This window comes from Mauremys mutica, chromosome 9 (genome assembly GCF_020497125.1).
Source record: "Mauremys mutica isolate MM-2020 ecotype Southern chromosome 9, ASM2049712v1, whole genome shotgun sequence".
In the NCBI taxonomy this organism is placed as follows: domain Eukaryota; kingdom Metazoa; phylum Chordata; order Testudines; family Geoemydidae; genus Mauremys; species Mauremys mutica.
Genome location: NC_059080.1, coordinates 73143943 through 73165795, shown reverse-complemented (window position 1 = coordinate 73165795; position 21853 = coordinate 73143943). Strand labels below are relative to the sequence as shown.

Genomic DNA, 21853 nt, shown 5'->3' with positions numbered 1-21853 from the left:
CATGACACTAGAATTCTATAATCTGCACTAGTTTCCTGTTGAAGTGGAGTTTAACTTGCTGTTTGTGATCTATAAAGCCCTCAGTGGCTTAGGACTTTTTACCTGGGAGACTAACTCCCTCCCCATGCCTACTACTGCATTTTAGTCAGTAGAGACACTTGTGTTGGATTCCTCTCAGTTTAACACCGGTTGCTGGTACTGTAGTGTTCTCTATGAGGGTCCCTCGCTATAAAACCTGTTTCTCACTTGATCTGGAATTGCGTGGCTCTGCTGAGATTCAGAGCATGTTATGTAGCACACCTATCTTACTCAGGCGCTTTTTGAAGAGAGAGAGACTCGATGGAGGTTGAGATTTGTATGGAGATTCTTCTGGGAGTTGTGTTGGAGGCTGTTGGTAGCGTCAGCTTAGTTTAGATGTCTTTTGATACTTGTGTAAATCAAAAGAAATTGCAAGTTGTTATTTAAGATGCCAAAAAGGGTAATATAGGATGGCCTGCATGCAGATACAATTAATGTGATAAGAGGTGATGTTCTGCTTTGGGCAAGTCTACATTAAAATGCTCCATCCAGCTGCACCGCTGTTACTCTTTAATGAAGACACTGTACACCAATGGGAGAGAGCTCTCCTGTCGGCATAGTTAATCCATCTCCTGAGAGGCAGTAGCTATGACAGCAGAAGCATAGCGTTGTCTACATGGGGGGTGAGGTTGGAATAACTATGTTGCTCGGGGTGTGGATTCCTCCCGCCCCCTCCACCCCCCAGTGACATAATTATATCAATTATAGGTCTGTAGAGTAGACCAAACCTTTATATTTACCCACTTGCAAAGCTTAAAGGGATGCTGCCAGATAGTTTAAGGCCTAAATGTTACATGCCTTTTAAAAAAATCACTACTAATTTTTTTTGAGGAACCTTGTCTTCCTATTCTCTGCAATTAATACCATACCAATCCACAAGCTTGTCAACAAGGAATCTTTTATTATTAGTATGGTTGGGTTAAACATTCCACAAGTTGGAAAAGGTGGTTGTACACTGGAGAACTGAATATATTCTTTACCGACTTTAAACATAACTAATTTCTGAATTGCGTCTCAGCGTGCAACATACTAGCCTTCATCTGGGCATCAACAACTCTTATCAAAGTCTGTGGGAATATTTAGGAGTTCAGCACCTGTCAGGATTGGGCTTTAATGCATTCCCAGTTTCCGCCACATATGCATACTCTTATATTTTTACTTTAAAGTAATTTATACTTCCTTAATTTTTTTTGGTGGTGTTTTCCATTTTTTTTGGCAGTCACAATATGATTAAAATTAGGGCTACTTCAGAATTCTGTATAGCAGATATTTAGGGAACTAAATAAAAATCCTGGAAAGTTTTTTAAAATGTCATGTTTTTAAATTGAAAAAACATTTAACATTGTCTTAATGCATTTAAGGGCAAGTAGAGTGACATTCTGTCACTCAAATCCACCAAAACAGTGGAGCAGAGATGGATGCAAAAACCAATCCTACAAAAGGCGATTACTTTTTTTATGAGACAGCCAGAATTAGTGTGTCTGTTGCATCATTATGCCATTCAAAACATTAGTGCAATTATGTTATGTAATTTAAATTGACTAGCCTCTTCAAGGCTACTTGTATTATATTAATTAATTGTTCTGTACAAAAAGTCTGGGGAAAGTCAGTAAATTCTTTCCCCCCTCTATCCCCCCCACCCAATTTTAATAATACTGTACTCTGTCTTAGACACTTGTACTTTAGTTGATGTGTACTCTATGTATATTTTTAATAGGTAGTACCAATGAGTGATTTTTAGTGTATAGAATTCTGGGGGGAAAAACAAATGCAATAATTGGAAACCTTTTTGCTACTGAAAGAAACTGATTTGAGAACTGATTTTTCTGAAATATAGGCAAAATAACACTGTCCAATGCTTATATATGGTCTTAATTTTCTTCTTCTCATTGTGCTTCCTGTAATTGTCATGTGTAAGTTATTTTTTCTTACTACTTGTATCCTTTTTCAAAATGCTACAAATATAACTCAGTAATTACTTTGATTGTCAAACCTTTATTTTAGGTTCCTGTGAATGACCCTTGTGCGTGTGCCTCCTTTATGGGGTTGAAACCTTCCACTACCAGAAATCATCTTATACGAGCTATGTTGGAATCTATCGCTTTTAGGTATTGAGTGCAGTCTTTCTTAATTCATTATCTTTAGGATTTCTATTTTCCTCTCATCTAATTATTCTGTATTTTGGTCACTCTGTGTGTAAAGTCAGATAATCACTTGTTACATATATGCATGGACTTAGCAATTTATAAAATGTTAACTGTGGTAATTTATATTAATTGACACTGACAGGAAGTTTTGTATATTTATCAAAGGTCACAGTTTTTGTTAACAATTGACCCAACATAACAGTTCTCAAATTAAAATGGACTTGGCTCCTCTGCATGTCCAAAATATGTCTTTACCAGAAGTTTGCCCTTGTGTTTCCTCACTACCTTTATGTGGAAAGTAAGCCTCTTTTCACTCTCAACCTATTTTAAGTAGGCATGAAGCTGCAGGCTCCTGGGATAATTCTTAGGTCCTCCACATTTATATAACGTAGTGATAGGCATTTTAAAAATACATAAGAGAGACAGAAGATACGTTAGCTGCTGAATTGAGGTATGTGTCTTTTGCATACATGGAAAGCTGAAAATCTCATCCAAAGAGCTGGCAAAAAAAGCTTCAAATATATCTTTTCCTTTCAGATGTATGTTTTTCCCTATAACTATTTGGGTAAGTTAAACTACTTCTTTGAGTGACGGTCCTTATGTATGTATGTATGTTCCACACATTGGTACTCATGTGCGCTGTGTGCCCAAGTCCAGAATTTCTTCAAAGCCGTGTCCGTTGACCTGCACAGGCACAGTAACTCTACTTGTGCTCCCGACCATGGGTGTAAGAGGAAATATGGGTTGACGCCTCCCAGTTCCTACTTATCACCACATGGCCTGAGTTGGAATCATGTCCTTCTCCACTATGGTAGAATCTGTTAAATTTAATTGTAAATAGTTTATATCTTAACTTAGGAATTCTAGTTAGTATATAGTTTAGTATAGAATAGAATATCCCCACTCCCGCTCCCCAGTTGGAGGGACATCCTCCCTGATCCCAGGACTATGCCCAGGGTCCCAGGATTCAAGAACTGAGTCTCCTGCCCTCACTCTTCCTCAATCAGCAATGAGCATCACTGGTACCTCTACCGTCTGGATGAGGCACATATCTCTGTGATGTTCATTATCTGTAAATCCTTCCCACCCAGAACTAGAGGCCCAAGAGCTCCAGTTGAAAAAGTCCCTGATGGAGGAGGCTCCGTCTGATTCAAGCCAAGGAGACCCCCTGTACTAGCTGACTAGCAGTGCTCCTCCAACACAAGCCTGGGCAGAAGGACTGATCCCCCACAGCAGACTGTCCAGAAGAAACTTGTTTCCTTCCCAAGCCAGTCCAGGTTGGGTGAGATGTCGCATATGGAGCCCACGGAACCAGCTCCACTGAAGACTCCCAGGCTGCAGGATAAGGCACAGAAAAACAAGGATCTGCTGGTAACTGCGGTACCAGGGGGCAAAGATAAACGCGCTCCAGTCCCATCTCTGAGAGAAAGTCTGGATTCATCATTGTCAATACAAAGACCATCAGGCCACATCAGACAAACCAGAACCTTTGAGTGTCTGTTAGAACTCCTCAGACTTTGGGCTCTAGGGAGAGCTTTGTTACACCAGAGGATATCTTCCTTCCCTATATGCAGTCTCCATTTCTTCTGGCCCTGCCCTCCTAAGAGATGCCTTTACCCCAGGGGAGGAACCGTTACCATTATCTCAGGAGAGATCCCATCTCCATCCATCGGGCAGGAGCACCTTGGTACCAACCAATGGAACCATCCTTTGAATCGGAGGAGATAGCTGTATCAGTATCTCTGCAAAGGCACAGGAGCCCTGACAGACAAGGCATTATTACCCCTCCGGTTATGACCTCCCCAGGGACATCTGGCATAGATTCCTGTGGGAGCCACCATTAAAGTTTTCCCAGCGGTAGCAGTCCAGATGAGATGTCAGGGATATACAGTATTTCCATACCTGGACGACTGGCTCCTGGTAGGCTGATCTCGCCAAGAAGTCATATCCAGCAACAGAGTTTCTTCAGAGCCTCCTTGCCACCTTAGGTGTTTGTCACCTGCAAGGACAATAAATTTTATAGGAGCATGTCCAGACTCAGTCTCTGCGAGAGCTTTCTTCCCTCTAGACATATTTTATGCGATGAGCAACCTGATCTCTCTCATCACCTGCAAATCTTGAACTACAGTGCATCAGTGTCTCTCCCTGTTAGGCCACATAGCCACATGCACTTACATGACACTTTTCACCAGACTCTACTTGCGGTGTCTATGAGCTTGGCTCCACTCGATTTATTGACCAAATAGGGATCACATCAACTCCAAAGTCACCGTTTCCTCTGGAGTTCTCACCTTCCTCGCTTGGTGATCCAACCTGAACAAAGTCATGGTAGGGACTCCCTTCAGCTCTTCCATACCAAGGGCCACCATCATGATAGATGCCTCCATCACAGGTAGGGGCACACACTTGGACTGGCACAGTGATCAGGATATCTGGAGTCTAGGCTACATATAAGCTTACTGAAGCTAAGAGTGGTCTGACTGGTATGAAAGGCCTTCTACACACTCACTTCACATACAAATAATGGCAGACAACATCATCACAGTGGTCTGTATAAACAGGGAGGAATGAAATCTCGTCCTCTCTGCCTGGAAGCGCTCAGACTTTGGAACTGGTGTATTAGAGGTCATCACTGTACAGGCCACATACCTCCTGGCTGTTCAGAGCTCCCTGGCAGACAGATTAAGCAGAAGCTTCTCTGCAGACCACTAATGGGAGATGCATGACACAGTCCTAACCACCATATTCACACGATAGGGACTCTGCTAGAGGACATTTTTGCATCCCAGACAAACAGAAAGCTTCCCATGTATTGCTCCAGAGAAGCCAGAGGCTAAAACACTCAAGGCGATACTCTCCAGAACAGACAACCTGAGATATACATTTCCTCCCATCCCTCTATGACTGCAAGTCATAGGAAAGATCTGGCACGACAGAGCCATCATCATCCTCCTAGCACCATACCGTCCCAAACAATTCTGGTTCACAGAGCTCCTAACAATGTCCACATGTCCCCTTATCAGGATCTGTGCATTTCAAGGTCTCCTAATTCATTACGGGGGAAAAAATCAAGCACCTCAGCCTGAGCTCACTCCACCTCACAGCCTGGTATTTGGATGGATATTCGAGATAGAACACTCAGCATCTGCCCCTGTTCTGGAAATCCTGACCCAAAGCAGGAGGGATTCTACTAGACTCTGCTACCTAGCTAAATGGCAGAGATTTTTGGCCTGGGTGCATTGCCACCAGCATTTACTTGATACTGTGGGCACTCCAGTTATCCTAGACTAGCTCCTCTTCTTAAAGATCGCAGGCGTAGCCCTCAGTTCACTAAGGGTACGTCTATACTTACCATCCGGGTCGGCGGCTAGCGTTCGACTTCTCGGAGTTCGATATATCGCGTCTAATCTAGACGCGATATATCGAACTCCGAACGCGCTCCCGTCGACTCCGGAACTCCACCACTGCGAACGGCGGTGGCGGAGTCGATGGGGGAGCCGCGGACTTCGATCCCGCGGCGTCTGGACAGGTGAGTACTTCGAACTAAAGTAGTTCGAGTTCAGCTACGCTATTCGCGTAGCTGAACTTGCGTACCTTAGTTCGACCCCCCTCCCCCTTAGTGTAGACCAGGCCTAAGAGTACACCTAACAGCAATTAGTGCCTTCTCCCACTGGTGGAAGGATGTTCTATCTTCATATCCCTGATCACAGTTTGATTTATAAAGGACTTGATCAGGACCTTCCCCCAGGACATTAAACCTATACCTCAATGGGACCTTAACTTTGTCCTTTAAACACTCTCGGGCCCACCCTTCAAACCATTGGCAACATGTGCCATGACCCACCAGCCCATTAAGGTGACATTCTTTAGTAGTCATTACTTTGGTGAAAAGGGTCAGTGAGCTGGGAACCATGATATCAGACCCTGCTTATACAGAATTTCACAAGAAGATTTCCCTTAGATTACACCCTAAATTCTTTGCCAAGGTTTTGTCTGAGTTCCACGTCAATCAGTACACTTATCTGTATTCTTTCCAAAACCTCATGCTTGTTCCGAGAAGAGATTTCACTCTCTTGATGTCAGGGACCACTGCCTGACGGAGGATGTGGCACCATTGAGATCAGTTGGTGGCTTGCTCCTCCCAGCTTGTGATAGCCACATCATTTTTCTTGAGATACGCTTTCTGTGTGTCTTTGTAGCATTTCTTCTGACCACCACATAATCTCTGACCATGTGTGACCTGAGAGTAGAGGATTTGTTTTGGTAAGCGAGAGTCTGGTATCCACACACAATGTCCAGCCCAGCAGAGTTGGTGCATAAGGATCATTGCTTCAATGCTGGTGACATTGGCTTCAGTGAGGATGCTGGCGTTAGTGCTGCGATCTTTCCACTTGATGCGAAGAATCTTCTGAAGGCATCATTGGTGGTCCTCTGCAGACTCTTGAGGTGCTGTCGATAGGTCACCTAAGTTTCGGATCCATAAAAGAGTAGCCATCTTGTAGTATAGACCTGGAACTTGGTGTCTTGGTAGGTCACGGTCCATGAAAATGTGTCAGAACAATTTCCCAAAGGAAGCACTCGCAAACTGGATCCTGTGCTGGATCTCCCTATCAATATTTGCATTTTGAGAAAGCTGGCTACAGATGTAGCAGAAGTGCTCGACTGTCTCCAAAGTCTGTTCCTCGATGGTGATTTGTGGTAGGTCAAGTGTAAGGCCTGAAGCAGGTTTATGGAGCACTTTAGTCATCTTAATATTGAGTGAGAGTTGTAGGCTTTGGTAAGCTTGTGCAAAAAAAAATCAGTGTGGACCGAAGGTCAGCCTCAGCGTGCATGAGGGTGGCACACTCATCAGCATATTGAAGATCAGTAATGGACACCCTGTGAACTTTAGACTTTGAATGGAGACATCGAAGATGAAAAAGCTGCCCATCTATTCTGTATTGAAAGTCAACTCCACTGAGGAGGTGGTCTTTAACGAGGACCAAAATGACTGCTAAATAGATGGAGAACAGAATTGGGGCAATAATGCATCCTTGCCTAACTCCAGTTTTGATGACAAAAGGGTCTGTCTCCAGGCCATTACAGAGAACAGTGGCAGTCATCTGATCATGAAAAAGCCTTAGGACCTTAATAAATTTTGGAGGGCAGCCAAATCTGGCCAGCACCTTCCACAGAGCTTCATGATTGACTGAGTCCAGAGCCTTTGTCAAATCGATGAAGGCCATGTAAAGATCCTGATTTTGCTGGTAAGGATGCTCCACAAACTTTTTCTTCACATCTGGTATAATGAGAAGATTCTGTGAGACTTGAGAATGCCAACATTGTTAAAATCTTTAAGAAAGGAGATAAGTCAGAGTGTGGAAACTATCGAGGCATTGCCTTGCTATCTACAGCAGGGAAGTTTCTTGCCTGTATCCTCTTATCCGATTACTTCCCATTGCTGAGAAAATATTGCCGGAATCTCAGTGCAGTTTTAGACCATCCCACAGGACAACCGACATGATTTTCACTGCCCACCAAATCCAAGAAAAGTCTCAGGAGCCTTGGCAGAAAGGTCGCAGGGATAAACTGTATCCTCTGAGGATTTCTAAATGGGTTTCAGGATGCATCTTAGAGTGCTGCAAAAATAGCAGTTTCCCCCTCCTGAGCATATCACCATAAGGGGCACTGCAGGATATCTGCAGAGGAGCAACTTGAATTCCATCCATACTTTCACATCACACTATGCTCTAACTCAAGCAGCAAAGGTGGATGCAGCCATAGATCTGCAGTACTAAAAACATCTCTGCTGCCAGTTTCCTTGCACCCTCCTCAATAGGAGATTACTTACTGTAACTGGAGGGTCTTCGAAAAGTGTTGTCTGTCAGTATTTCATTACCCACCCTCCATCCCCTCTGCTTCAGATCCGTTTGGATTGTTGTAAGAAGAGAAAATGGAGAGGTGTTAACCAGCACTGCTTCTTATACCCTCGGTCAGGAGCATGAGGAGAGTTACTGTATACATGCGGGTCAGCGGACACTGAAGAAATTCTGGACTCAGGTGCATGGTGCGCATGCGTACCCAGGTGTGAAATATATGCATCTCAAAGAAACTCAAGTTACAGTAAGTAACCTCCATTTTGTAGCTTTGATAGTCTCCCTTTAAAGAGCAGCTGGTGCTGGGTTTTTTTGCTGAAGCTGTGGTTAATGTTTTTCTCTACTTTCAGTTCTTAAAGTTGTATGTTGCATCCACCTGCTGTAACTTATCTTAAATAAACTGTAAGCACTTTGGGGCAGGAACCATATCTCCTTATACAGTGCCTAGCACAGTTGGTCCTGATCCTGATTGGCCCACCTGAGTACTATCATAATGGTGTATAACAGAAACCAGTCTCCATTTATTTTTTAATCATTCAGTCCATGCTGGAACTTGTCAGCTGTCGAAGGCAATTTTGACAAAACTGCTGTCACATTTTGTCATATAATCTCCTTGCATACTGTATAGATATTGAACAGCTTTTAGAATACACATTATGTATAAATACAACATTAATTTCTATTAATATTTTTTTAAAGAAACAAACAGCTGTATGATACCATTGTGAAAGAGGTGCGGGTTCCACTTACAAATATTCGGTATGTTTGTATTATTTTTAATATCACAAGTCATAAATTTTGTTTGGTGTTTGTGAGTTCAAGTAAAACACACATGCTCTAGAACTTTGTTATTCAGTTTGTCTTTCTGTGAACATTCCATTACTGGGAATTGAATAATAGCCCTAAGTGTAGCGTTCCTGTTGACGTAACTTCAAAAGTGATATGGATTCTAAATCTGCATTGTTGAGTATGAGTTGGTGTTGAACTTTCACTCTCAGGTTTACTTTAATAGAAGTCAGAACAAATTTTGTTCTATTAATTTTCTCGGCAGTATTCAGGGGGTCTAGGTAGTGACACCTGTAACTGGGGTTGCCTGACAATTTCCATCATAAGATCCTTTTTTCAGTTTCTTATAATTTTGCCTAATTGTAACCATTTTAGCTGAAATTTTCCATGCTGGTTATCTGCCTCAGACTAAATTTTTCAGCAATTTTTTTTGTCACTTCTGAGCATGAGGTTAGGAGAAAATACTTTGCTTTGGTCATGTTAAAAATTCTTTCATTGAAAAACTGTATTACAGCAGTTCCCAAACTGGGGGTCAGGTTATGATGCTTAGGGGACATGGTTCTGGTCTATAGTGGCATCTTCCACACAGTGTGACCTCATACATATGACCCCATTTCAATTAATTAATTTCCTTCCAGGACTCCAGACAGCATGGAGGAAGCCATTTGGAAGAGCAAAATGGCATCTTTTATACAGCACGACCTCACAAGCACCATGTGCGTCAGGTCAAGACACATGGAGGGGACACCATTTTGCTTGTCAGAATGGCTTCCTTCATGCTGTCTGGGGTTCTAGAAGGAAATAGTTAATTAAAATGGGGTTGCGCTGGCAAAAAGTTTGGGAACCCCTGCAGTAGGACCTCTTTGCTTTGGAGCAGGAGTTGAAATTTGGCAAGGGGATCATTCTTGTGTCAGAGATGTGCCTTTTGCAATCTCCAGGAAAATCTGTCCAAATTTGGCCAGGTTGTGAGCCTTTGAAAACCTCATTTCACACATGCTCAGTAGAAACTTGTTAATGTTTGGTAACAAATTTTCCAAAGAGTCCATCTGTATTGGGCCTACTCCATCCTAAGGCTCTGAAGGATGAGTAGAACTTTCTGTGAAATAGCTCCTTTCAGCAGCCAGGGGCCATTGTTGTGCTGCACCCAGGAACTGAGAGCAGGGAGAGATTCTCTTCTGTGTTCTCAGTGGTCTCCCTGCAGGCACCCAAGCAGCAAGGAGGAGGAAACAGCATGACCAGAATGCTGAGGGGTGAGCAGCGGGGCCTGTGGGGTGGTGAAAGGGGACACGGCAGTAGGGGAACAGTGTTGAGGTATGATAGGGGATGGGGATTGGGATGAGGAGCTGGGGGGCGTGTGTGGGGAGAGACATGGACAAGGACAGGCCAGATGAGCCAGGAGAAAAAGAGTTCAGGTTTGGCGGGAGATGGACAGAAGGATCTGTAACCACGACAGTATACTTCCCTCAGAACCTGAATTCCTGTCTCCACATTTCTCTGCTGTCAGCCAAAAGCTGTGAAACCCATTGAGAAAATGTTTGCCTCATCTCCCTCTAAAGGCTGCTCAAATAGAGCATGACAACCTACTGCTGCTGCTCAAATAGCAGAGATCTGTACTCTGGCTATGAAGGAAGTAATTCTGTTGATGAATCATATTGTTCCCCATGTTGGAATTTGTTTTATTTTCACTTTTTACTTTTTTTAAAACCTAGGAAATTACATAAAAACCCTACATTAGAAAAATATTATGATTGGAAAGTCAGGCACTCACAATTTAGGAAATGCCATGCAACAGGGAGTTTTGAGGACCAGTTGGACTAGTGGTTGGAGTGCTTTTCTTGCTCCCCACTTCTGTGGCGTAGATGTGTCAGTCTTTAAGGCAAGAGGATTGGGGGACTCGGACCTTCCCACTCCACCAACTCCCAGCCTAGGGCCCTGTGTAAGTCAATCCCTTAGTAGGGGACCTCCCAGCGGGGAGTCTGTGTCCACTGCCCTGGGCTACTTTCTACTGCTGCCACTTCAGTTTGGTGCATGGCCCCTATAATTCAAGTTCCTGTGGTGGCTTGTCTCTAGTAATGGCCCCTTATGAACCCTAGACAGCATCCTACTACAGTCCCAGCTTCCTCTGGGTAAGGCAGCCTTAAGTTCTGTGGGGTCAGAACCTCCCACAAGGTCTCTGCGCTTCAGTCACCCAGGTTCCTCTTAGGTCCGGGTGCTCCTAGTCCTCTTTCTCCATCTCATTTGGCCAGGAATACAGTGTTTGGTTCCTGGTGGCTGCCTTGGGTGGCAAGCTAGTGATTCTTCCCTCAAGTAGGGAAGCAGCTTGCTCTTGCCTCTTTCCCAGTCAGCCCCAGAGTGAGCTCTGCTCGTTGTGTGTGGCCTCAGCACACCATTCAAACCTACACCGAATACAAAGTTATTAAATCCCTCCTGGGTGTTTCTGTGATGCTCTCACCATAGTATCTGACGTACTTCACAAACAAGAATGAATTTGTTTGACAGCACCCCAATGAGAATAGATGGTGGTATTATCACCATTTTATGGATGAGAAACTGAGGGTTTGTCTACACCAGAAAATGAATTTTTACATTGCTATACCAACATGATAATACTGTTGTTGCTACTCTTGTAAACACTTATTTGGAATAACTGACCGCTTTTTGGTTTTCCTTTTTGAAGCAGCATAAGCTAAACTGAAAAAAGGCTGCAATTATTCCAAATAAAAGTGTCCACAAGAGTAATTGTATAGCAGTATAATTATACTAGTATACTAATGCCTGTTAATTTCTCTGTGTAAATATTTTCCAGAATTGGTAGCATTTTTATAGCATATTGTATGTTTAAAGCACAGTTCATCAACTTAAGTTGCAGATCTGAGTGCTCATCTGGCCTCCATGTGTCTAATATTGGACACTCAGAAAATGAGGAACGCAGTTAGTGGGCAACCAACAACATTTAGGTGACTTGTCCATCATCACATAGTAACTCCAGCCCTGCGCAGCTTCTATGTATGACCATATGGATAGCGCAGGGGTAGAATCCAGTTCTCCAGTGCAGCATTCAGCTGCCTTAACCAGGAGATCATCTTTTCTCTTCCTGCAGCCACCTGCCTCATTCATTACGCATCTTCCAACTTCTGCAACAAATGAGGCAGGAATCCTGCAGACAATAGCAACCTAAAAAAGGTCTTTTAATGGGAAGTATTGGGCAACCTTAACTATAAGTGTCAATAATAGGAAAGTGGCTAAGCAATTGGCAGTATGGCAGTCTAGTGGTATAGTAATTCATTGTGTGACAAAGTGTCGGTAATTGTTTATAGTTTAATTATTTGTTCCCTGGTGCTCCTGGAGGAAGGAATGCCTTGTAACTCTAGTAACTCTCTTCAGCTAATACAGGGTCAATGTTCATAAATGCCTGTTTTCCTTGGCTGGAAAGCCAGGTCTCAGGGCTTGTCTTTGGTAGGGCCTAAATCGGCACCACTGCGATCAATGCAGCAGTATCAATTTAGCAGGTGAAGATACAATAAGTCGATGGGAGAGCGCTCTCCCATCAGTTTCAGTACTCCACCTCAACGAATGGCTGAAACTATATCGCCGGCAGATCATCTTCCATTGACATAGTGTGGTGTAGACACTGCTGTAAGTCGAGCTAAGCTACGTTGACTTAAGTTATGTAACTTATGTAACTTAACTAGCATAACTTAGATCGACTTACCTCATTATTGTAGACAAAGCCTATGATATGAAGGCATTTAGGAGAAAGTAAAGAGAGAGGATGGAGAGATTGCAGCCTACTTCTCATGCTTCCTACAGAAGGAAGCAACTGTGAATGAATAGGCTAGAACACCAACAAAAATTCACTAATTACAAGAAAATGTACCTCTCTAGCTCTTTGAACATAAACTGAACTTACTGAACTTTCTAAAGGATATTTTTGAGTGTTCTGTGATTCAGGTTACAGCATGTAAAAGCCATTTTCTACCATAAGTCTTTACATTTCAATCAGGATTATAATTGTATTGTTTTAGGAGGCTGAAATCAAAGTTGTGTTAAAATCTTAAAAATACAAGTTGCTTTTTCAAATTATTTTTTTCAGACTTCAAAGGCAGTATTTTTTTTTCCCCAAAAGGTCTTATCCTGGCCTCAAAATATGTACCTATAGCTCTGCTCACACATAAAATGGAATATGTATGCACAAATGTAGTAGACAGATTTCTGTATCTGTATGCAAACCCAGAAGTTGTTTCTGAACATTTGATGCTAAATATTTTTTATTAAACTCAACCTTTTACCTTTGTTTGCTCCCACACAGCGCTGATGGAGGTGTCAGTAACAATAGTTTTGTCATGCAGATGACTTCTGACTTAATTAATAAGAAGATAGACAAGCCTGTAAACACAGATATGTCTTGTCTTGGAGCTGCTTTTCTAGCAGGTCTTGCTTTAGGTATGTATATTCTTTGAAAAACTTTCCATCTAAATATTTGCTGACTAGTTTTTTTTTCTCATTATAATACATACGGTTGAAGACTACAAATAGATCAGCAGAACTTGTACATGGCTTTGTCATTCTTTAATTTTCTAATAATAAATTGTCCCTAAATATTCAGTTAATCAGTTTCACTGTCATTGTGGAAATCCAAGATAAAATTGCGCTTTTCATTCATGCATCTGTGTGTGATGGAACAGAGGGGAGAGAGGATGGGGCAAAATATATAAAACCAGTTTAATGGGACAGTGCATCTAACATAAATTAATGCCCTGGTCTTGCAAACACTTATGTATTTGGTTAATTTATGCACATGAGTAGTCCCAGTGATGTCAGTTTAAATTATACAGTACATGTATGTTTTCAGGATTACAATCTAAATGTGTAAAATAAGTTTAGAAAATCTTCTTTTGTTCTTAAGATTTTGAAAGTAATAAGCAAAAGTGAATTGACTGTTAGAAAAAATTCAGCTCTAGTAAAGTAGAATCAATCTATTTAATTAAGCAGGCTCCAATGATAACCAAAATCTGTCTATTAAGCAATGGTCTTTATTAATGGAGGTTCATAGAAATATATTTTGTTGATAGCTGTTTGTGTTATTAAATGGCTTTTAAAATGTGCCTAGTACAAAACATTACTATATTTTAAAATCATATATTAAGGTGAGACTTATTCAGCAGCTAAAACAGAGTAAGGAAACAGCCTGAAGTAGACAAAGGGCCCTTCAGTATATAATTTATAGGTGTGAACTGTTTGTTCGCATATTTTACAATATGTCTTGTAGGCAACATGAAGTATGATTTGCCATTTATCTATTCTTTTAAGTAAGAAAGTAGGAAAATGACCAGTGTTGCCCTTGGTTCCCCTGGTCCCTCCTAATTGAGAGGCCACCCGTGGCTGAAACCTATTGTCCCCTGGCTCATTTTCCTAATCTTGACAGAACCTAAATGAACATCGATGTACTAAATCTGTTCCTTGGAAACCATCACAGTTAAGCAGATACCCTGTCAGCATTTCAGTTAAGTGGATTCTATTGGAATTGTTTCAGAATGTAAAATATTCACCTACTTTATAAAGAAAGTTACTGGGATGAATAAGGAAAATCCTAATTATCTTCACCATGCTCCTAAGTGTAATTATTGTTCAGTTGTATGGATTTGTTCCCAACACAATATTTGCAGTTAAGCTTTAGGATTAACTTTGTACTTACAGGGTTTTGGACTGACAAAGAACAACTAAAGAAACTGAGGCGAACTGAAATTGTTTTTGAGCCTCAAAGGGACTCTGGAGAATACAAACTTGCTGTGGATAATTGGACAAAAGCAGTACAACGTTCCTTGAACTGGTACAACCAGACATCATACTAATGGAAGAGTTCGGTTTTTTTAAATGGCCATCTATTAATGAAACCTTCGAATTTATAGAACAATAAAAATTAAACCAACACTTTTTTAATGGAGTTTACACTTGGTTCTGTTGAATTTCAACATCCTCCCTACTTCTGTTAGATTACTTACTACTGCATTTTGCCCCATCATATCCTCCTTGCTATACCTGTTGATCAGCTGCAGCAGCCATGTCCCTTTGGTGACCTGAGGGTCCACAAGAATCTTGAATGCCACTGCCATTTGTGGAGTATAAGATGACTACTGGTCTGTGGGGACTAAGGACACTTATCCCAGTTATGGTGAGCAAAGGTGGGGAGATGTGGCAAAAGATGCTTCTTGTTTGCCTTGTCAAATGGAGATTTGATTACTATAATTTGCTCTGCATTGGAATACACTTTGAGATCACTTACAAACTTAACCCAATGCAGAATTTAGCTGTCTTTCTTATTGTCAGGGAATTTTCCATGAGGGGTTCTCTACTTTGGAACTCAGTTCCCTTCCCTTGGCTTGAAAAAGCCTGAATTTCGTAACCTTCAGGGCATGCTGCAAGGCAACTTTTATTTCGATGGGCATTTCTGGGAAGAACAAGGTGATTGTGTGTGGGATTTTATTACTTATGGTGGACTTCATTTAATATGGGTACTTTATGTATGGGTATGTGTTGCTGACTGTGAGCTAATACGTTACACCTAAATTAACTAGACAGAATCTATATTTGTAACCAGTTTTTTGTCCATGGTGTGTGTTCGTTTGTACAGTGCCTAGAGCTTAGGCACTATATTAAGTCTAAATACAAATACTGTGGATCAGTACTACATGAAATCATTTCATTCCATGATTTTTATAGCTAACAGTTTTTCTCTGATATGCAGCTCAACAAATCTTTAATTTTGTAATAAAAGTCAGTGTTATTGCACTGTTGTTAATTAATGCAAATAGCAGTTAAAAGTAATTACATATTGTATCCTATTTTTTTAAAGTACGTATTAATGTTTTCTAAGCCATCATTATTAAATTATATTGTGCTAAAGGAGAGCCAAACATACTTTGTTTTTGAAGGACATACTTTACTGTTACTATTTTAAAAAATTGAATAAAAATTATAATGCATATAACACAGTAAGTTATAATTTATAGCAGCATCTAGCTATAACTAAGAGTCTTTAATAATTTTCATTATACCCCCTTTTTGTCAGGAGTCGCTCAACTGCAAAATGTATTCCAATCTTAACACTCTCTTTAAAAAAATTAAAACTTATTAGCTCTTGATCTATGTGGACTACTTGCTTTTAGCTTCTTTTAAGAATAGATTTTTAACATACCGAGGATTCAAATGAATAAAATTTGCATTGAGATACTTTAAACAAAGATTATTATTATGACTCGGGTCTCAAATTGATCTATTTTATTTTTTGTCAGAAATATGTATCCATAACAAATTGCTATGCCTGTATATTAATAATATACCTCTACCCCGATATAACGCGGTCCTCGGGAGCCAAAAAATCTTACCGCGTTATAAGTGAAACCGTATTATATTGGGGTAGCGGCGGCAGGGCTCAGATGATGATTTAAAGGGCCTGGGGCTCCAGCCCCTGTGGGGAGCCCCGGGCCCTATAAATCTTCGCCCGAGCCCTGCTGCCAGATATAACACAGTAAAGCAGCTCCGCCCCCCAGAGCGCGCTGCTTTACCATGTTATATCCGAATTCATGTTATATCGGTTATATTGGGGTAGAGGTGTATAAGAAGATTGCGGGTTTGGAGTTTTAACTTCAAACAATCCAAGTCCAGCTACTTTTCCAGACTATTTTCTTTGGAGTTCATTTCATTCATTCATGTTAGTTTTACCTCAGTTCTAGCAGTGAAGACATTGTACAAGCTCATCTACATCAACCTCTATTTGAAAATGCTAGGCCTTTCACACACTCCTTACTGTTGACTGAATTTTAGATTCCCCCTTAGGCACAGGTTTTTCTTTAGTTTGAAAAGCTTATGTAATTTCTACCTTTTTTATCAATTGGGCATCTTCAGTCATAAAGCACAAATGGCAAATATTTCCAATCTATACTTATATTTTATCTGTACTTATAACTTGGTATGCCATATTCGAGTTTATGAATATTTTACTAGCCCACATGATTCAGATGTGAGGATTGAAAACCCGGGTGACAATCTTTCTGCTATGATAATGGCCACCTAAGAGTCCTGACTTGACGAGAGCCATCAAGGGTGGAGAAGTGTTGAAAGAGACTGGGTTCAGGTACTTGCAGATATATAAAAAAATGACTGGTTCTTCTTCGAGTGATTACTCATGTCCATTCCATTGTAGGTGTGTGTGCTCACCACATGCACCAGTGCCGGAAGTTTTTCCCTCAATGGTATCCGTAGGGGACCAGCTCTGGCACCCTCTGGAGTGGCGTGTGTATACCGTGGTATAAGGAGCACTGCTAGATCCCCCCCACCCTCAGTTCCTTCTTACCGCCAGTGACGGTGCTGGAATGTTCTCTTGCCTCAGCAAGCTTCTCTCTCAATTGCTCATTGTGAAATTTTTTGCTGTATATAGTTGTTAAAAGTTGTTAGTTCCCTTATCGTAGTTAGTGTTAGTTCGAAGTCCTCGATGGGATTTAGCCTACGGATGAGGCATGCCCTGGTCCCTGGTCTTCAAACCCTGTGACTGCTGCCAAAAAACTATGCCTGTCAGTGACCCCCAAAGTAGCTGTCTTTGGTGCTTGGGGGAAACTCATCTGAGCGACAAGTGTTGCATTTGTAAGAGTTTTAAACCTTGGACCAAGAAAGAGAGGGACATTCGTCTCTGAGCGCTCCTTATGGAGTTGGTACTTGCACCGGCACCAAAGACATCCAGATTGGATTCCTCTCCTAGCACTATGGCCTCAGTGCAGAGCACGCTGCCAGCACCGTCCGCAGACTGTCGTCGATCCACCTCCCTGGTACCGGTTAGAAAGCAAAGAGAGGCTGAGAGGGAACCTTCTGCATCCCATAAAGGAAAGGAGAGTGCCGGAGGAGAGCAAAGACCCATAAGGGGTGGCTCTTTGCCTCTGGACGGAGGTCAGGCCCCAACTCCCACCAAGCAGGCTAGTCCACTCCAGGACATATCCACCACCCTGGAGAGCAGCACAAGCATTCAGCACCTGGCGGTGCTGTCTACACCAGAGGCCCTACAGGCCACTAAGTATATCCTGTCCCTACCAGTGCCATCCACGTCAGTACCCCATTCCAGGGGCAAACCTACCTTGGGACCCTTCTAACAGTCCCCATCAGTGTGGCACTGCTTCTCACCTCAAGGAGTGTCCCACCAGTGCTCACCTGTGCAGAGCCACCATGCCTCGGGCATGGGTCAGCCCGCCTATCAGAGTTCCCGGTGTCAGTCCCTGGACTCAAAGAGGCGATCGCACACACTGGCAGAGATGCGCCTGTCCCTGCAGCCCCAGTGCCATGAGCACCTCAGCTGCTCTCCCAGTGTGCAGCACCGCTCTGGCAATTCAAGCTGCAGATCTCGGGAGCCCCATTACTGGTCACCGGAGAGCTGGTATGGATCGCTAGAAGCGCGCCAACGTTCCCCAGCATGAAGACCTACTCAACGGACTGGCACCACTCGCTGAGTGTTAGGCGTAGATCGCTGGGTTCCCATTGCCAATCCGCTGAACAGTGCCACCGGTCTCCGGTGATATCGAAATTACCATATGAAGATGGAGTTCTCCCTTAAAGGAAAACTATAGATTTTTGTACCTAGGATAGATATATATAAATATATACTAGAACTCAAATTTTTAGCATTCAAAAATACCTATCACTGTTTTACTATCTCCTAACTCTGAATGGGGCAAGCATGCATCTCTTCAACTCCAAGAGCAGCCTATATTGATACCTTTGAAAGATGCAGTAAGTACTGTTTCCATTAAAACAGGATTAAGTTTATAAAATTAAGAAACTTTAGAAGCAATGGTAAATAGAAGTTTTAAAGTTGAAAGAAACTGGCCCTACAAGTGTAAACAGGAAGCAGGTTCCACAGGGATATAACAAAGCTATCAACAGTCCTTCCAGGTATATCAGCTTTTAACTTTACCCACCAAATAGCCTGCCAGTTCTGACACCTGAGGATTTTGTGGCATCTGTGGTATTAAAAGCCCCATTAGAGCCAAAAAAATGTAACCAATAACTGCCATGAAGTATGTATAACACTGTAAAATTACTATGAAATATGAGGTACAGACAGTGTAGGAATCTTACAACAGGATTGATGTATACAATCAGCTAACAAAAAAGGGGGCGGAGGGTGGTTGTTATACTTACACATACTGCATTCTCTACACAGAGCACCCAGAAACAAAGAAAAGTCAAATCTTGGCAGGGAGGGAGATTTCAACCTGGTGCTATTTTAGAGATGGTAGAAAGATGTTAATATAACACAAATATTTGAGTTCTCTTTCAAAGTGTGATGGAGTATACAAACTCCACATTAGGCAACAAGGGGTTAAAAAACTATTCTGGGCCCAGCCAGTTCTGCCCCACCACGCCTGTAGGAAATGCACCAACTGGAGGAGGAGTTAAAAGGCAGGGGAGCAGTTCATTTGGTGGCAGCCCAGGGAAGAACGCAGACCTGCAGCAGGCAGCTCCAGGGAAGAAGAGCTGAGGGAAGGCAGAATCTCTCCCTAAACAGCTGCCTAAAGATCCCTCCCTGATGGAAGGGAGGATCTGCTGTAGAGACAGCCTGAGAGGAAAGCATTCCTCTTTCTTTCTCATATGAACTTTCAACTTGGTTAATCCCCCTTTATTTTTGTTTGAACTACCCCAGCAGGGGAAAGCCCTTGGACTAAGCTGGCTCAAGAGGATGGGCCATACCACCAGAGGATGCAGTTTCTGCTTGAGAGAGAAAGGAGAGCAACCTTGCTACAACATATGCCAGAAGGGTCATTTTTGGTGAGCAGACATCCCTCGCACTGCCTAAACCCAGACAGTGACTTTGGGACAGTCACGAGGGGCAGAGGTGATAGGAAGTTGCTCAAGTTGGGCTTAAGCAGCCCTGGCTGTCAGAGCACTGATAGTGCTCAAAGGGCCCTGGGTCAGTGCCCAGTGGAGTGGGAGGGCGTGAGCTTCCCTATCAACAATCTGCCTGCACATCGTGACCCTAAACCCTGACTAGTAGGTGATACTCCCCTACCACCCTCATTAAGAGAGAACCATCACACATATCAATAATTCATTATTGAATAAAAGAGCACTTCCTTTTCTCCCCTAGAAGATCTGAAATTGGGCAGCAGGACACAGACGTGAGGCTAGGGAAAAACTAAGCAAAGGTTAAATGTAACTGGCCTCTGGCAACTTACAAAGCCAGTACTTGAAATTAGACAAAGGTTTCTAACCATTAGAGGAGTGAAGTTCTGGAACAGCCTTCCAAGGGGAGTAGTGGGGGCAAAAGACATATCTGGCTTCAAGATTAAGCTTGATAAATTTATGGAGAGGATGGTATGATGGGATAGCCCAATTTTGGCAATTAATTGATCTTTGATTATTAGCAGGTAAATAGGCCCAATGGTCTGTGATGGGATGTTAGATGGGTGTGGGATCTGAGTTACTACAGAGAATTCTTTCCTGGGTGCTGGCTGGTGAGTCTTGCCCACATGCTCAGGTTTTAACTGATCGCCATATTTGGGGTCAGGAAGGAATTTTCCTCTAGGGAAGATTGGCAGAGGCCCTGGAGGTTTTTCGCCTTCCTCTGCAGCATGGGGCACGGGTCACTTGTTGGAAGATTCTCTGCACCTTGAGGTCTTTAAACCACGATTTGAGGACTTCAGTAACTCAGACATAGGTTAGGGGTTTGTTACAGGAGTGGGTGGGTGAGATTCTGTGGCCTGCGTTGTGCAGGAGGTCAGACTAGATGACCATAATGGTCCCTTCTGACCTTAAGTCTACGAATCTATGAACTCACTGTCACCCTGCCGCTTGCCCACCGGGGTCAGCTAACATACCCAGGCCTTGACGGCCCCACCATGGTCGCCAGAAGTACAATGGTCAGGGTCAGACCAGCCCGTCGCCGAGGAGGGGCGACTCCCCACCAGTGCTGGAGACTGAGGAGGCACCGCCCATGGCACCGGTGCAGCAGGGACAGTGGCCCCCCAAATGGCTGTACTGGAACCTGTGGGGGATGCCGGTGCTTCACCATGCCGGTCATGCTGGTCCAATACTCCCAGCCCTCCCTGGCCTCATCGGACAAGCTGTCCGCGGCACCGCAGTCAGAATGTGGTACCAATGCGGAGGCCGGTGTGGTGCATTGCACCCCGGCACCGAGGAAACTCTCCCCACAAAGGAAGGGGACGACACCCTCCCACAGGAGGTACAGTCTTCGTCGTCATCCCAGACGAGGCAGTCGCAGGGCCATCCCACCCAAGCAGTCTCGCGGATGTCTTTAAGGAGCACCAGCCCCTCTGTGAACATTTACACCCCTGGTAGCAGGGCAGCGTGGCCTAACGGCCAGAGTCTGTAGAATCGCCCTGGTTGCAGGGCAGCGCGGCCTAATGGCCAGAGTCTGTAGAATCGCCCCGGTTGCAGGGCAGTACGGCCTAATAGCCAGAGTCTCTCCCACTCTGCCAGGCCCTGGCTCTAATGGCGACATAGGACCTTGCCACTGGCTCAGTGGGGGGAGGGAGGGGCTACCGAAACACGCTGAGACTTACTGAGGGCAAGATACCAGTCCGTCACCCACCCCCCCCGGGTCGCTTCCTACCGGCTTGAGAGTTGGGGGTTTCCCTAAACGGGTGGCGGAAAACCTTGGCCTGAAAATTGAGGTCGCTGAAGAGGCTGACAACCTCTTCAACGTCATCTCAGTGACCCCCCGAGCACGGGTCGTATTGCACGTCCACCCAGGGATCCTCAAGATTGCCACAATGATTTGGCTTTCTCCCTCCTCTATTCCACTGACTTCCAAGAAGATGGAAAATAAATATTATGTCCGTGCAAAGGGCTTTGAGTATTTGTCGGCATCACTGGTTGTGTCCACAGTTAACAAAAGGGACAAGTTAGCGGAACACCGAAGAATAAAGACGCTAAGAAATTGGACTTGTTTGGCCAAAAGGTTTATTCGATGGCCAGCTTGCA

The 21853-nt window shown here is 43.3% G+C and overlaps 1 protein-coding gene across 2 annotated transcripts in view; it reads left to right on the top strand.

The window, feature by feature from the left end:
- Positions 1-16012, top strand: part of GK5 (glycerol kinase 5) — an 85832-nt gene extending 69820 nt beyond the window's left edge. For both annotated transcript variants that reach the window (XM_045030531.1, XM_045030532.1), the window contains 4 exons: positions 2083-2186; positions 8780-8839; positions 13176-13309; positions 14564-16012. In XM_045030531.1, the coding sequence (XP_044886466.1) occupies positions 2083-2186; positions 8780-8839; positions 13176-13309; positions 14564-14718 (453 nt within the window). In that variant the 3' untranslated portion in view covers positions 14719-16012. The remainder of the gene's footprint in view (positions 1-2082; positions 2187-8779; positions 8840-13175; positions 13310-14563) is intronic.
- The last annotated feature ends 5841 nt before the right edge of the window (positions 16013-21853 follow it).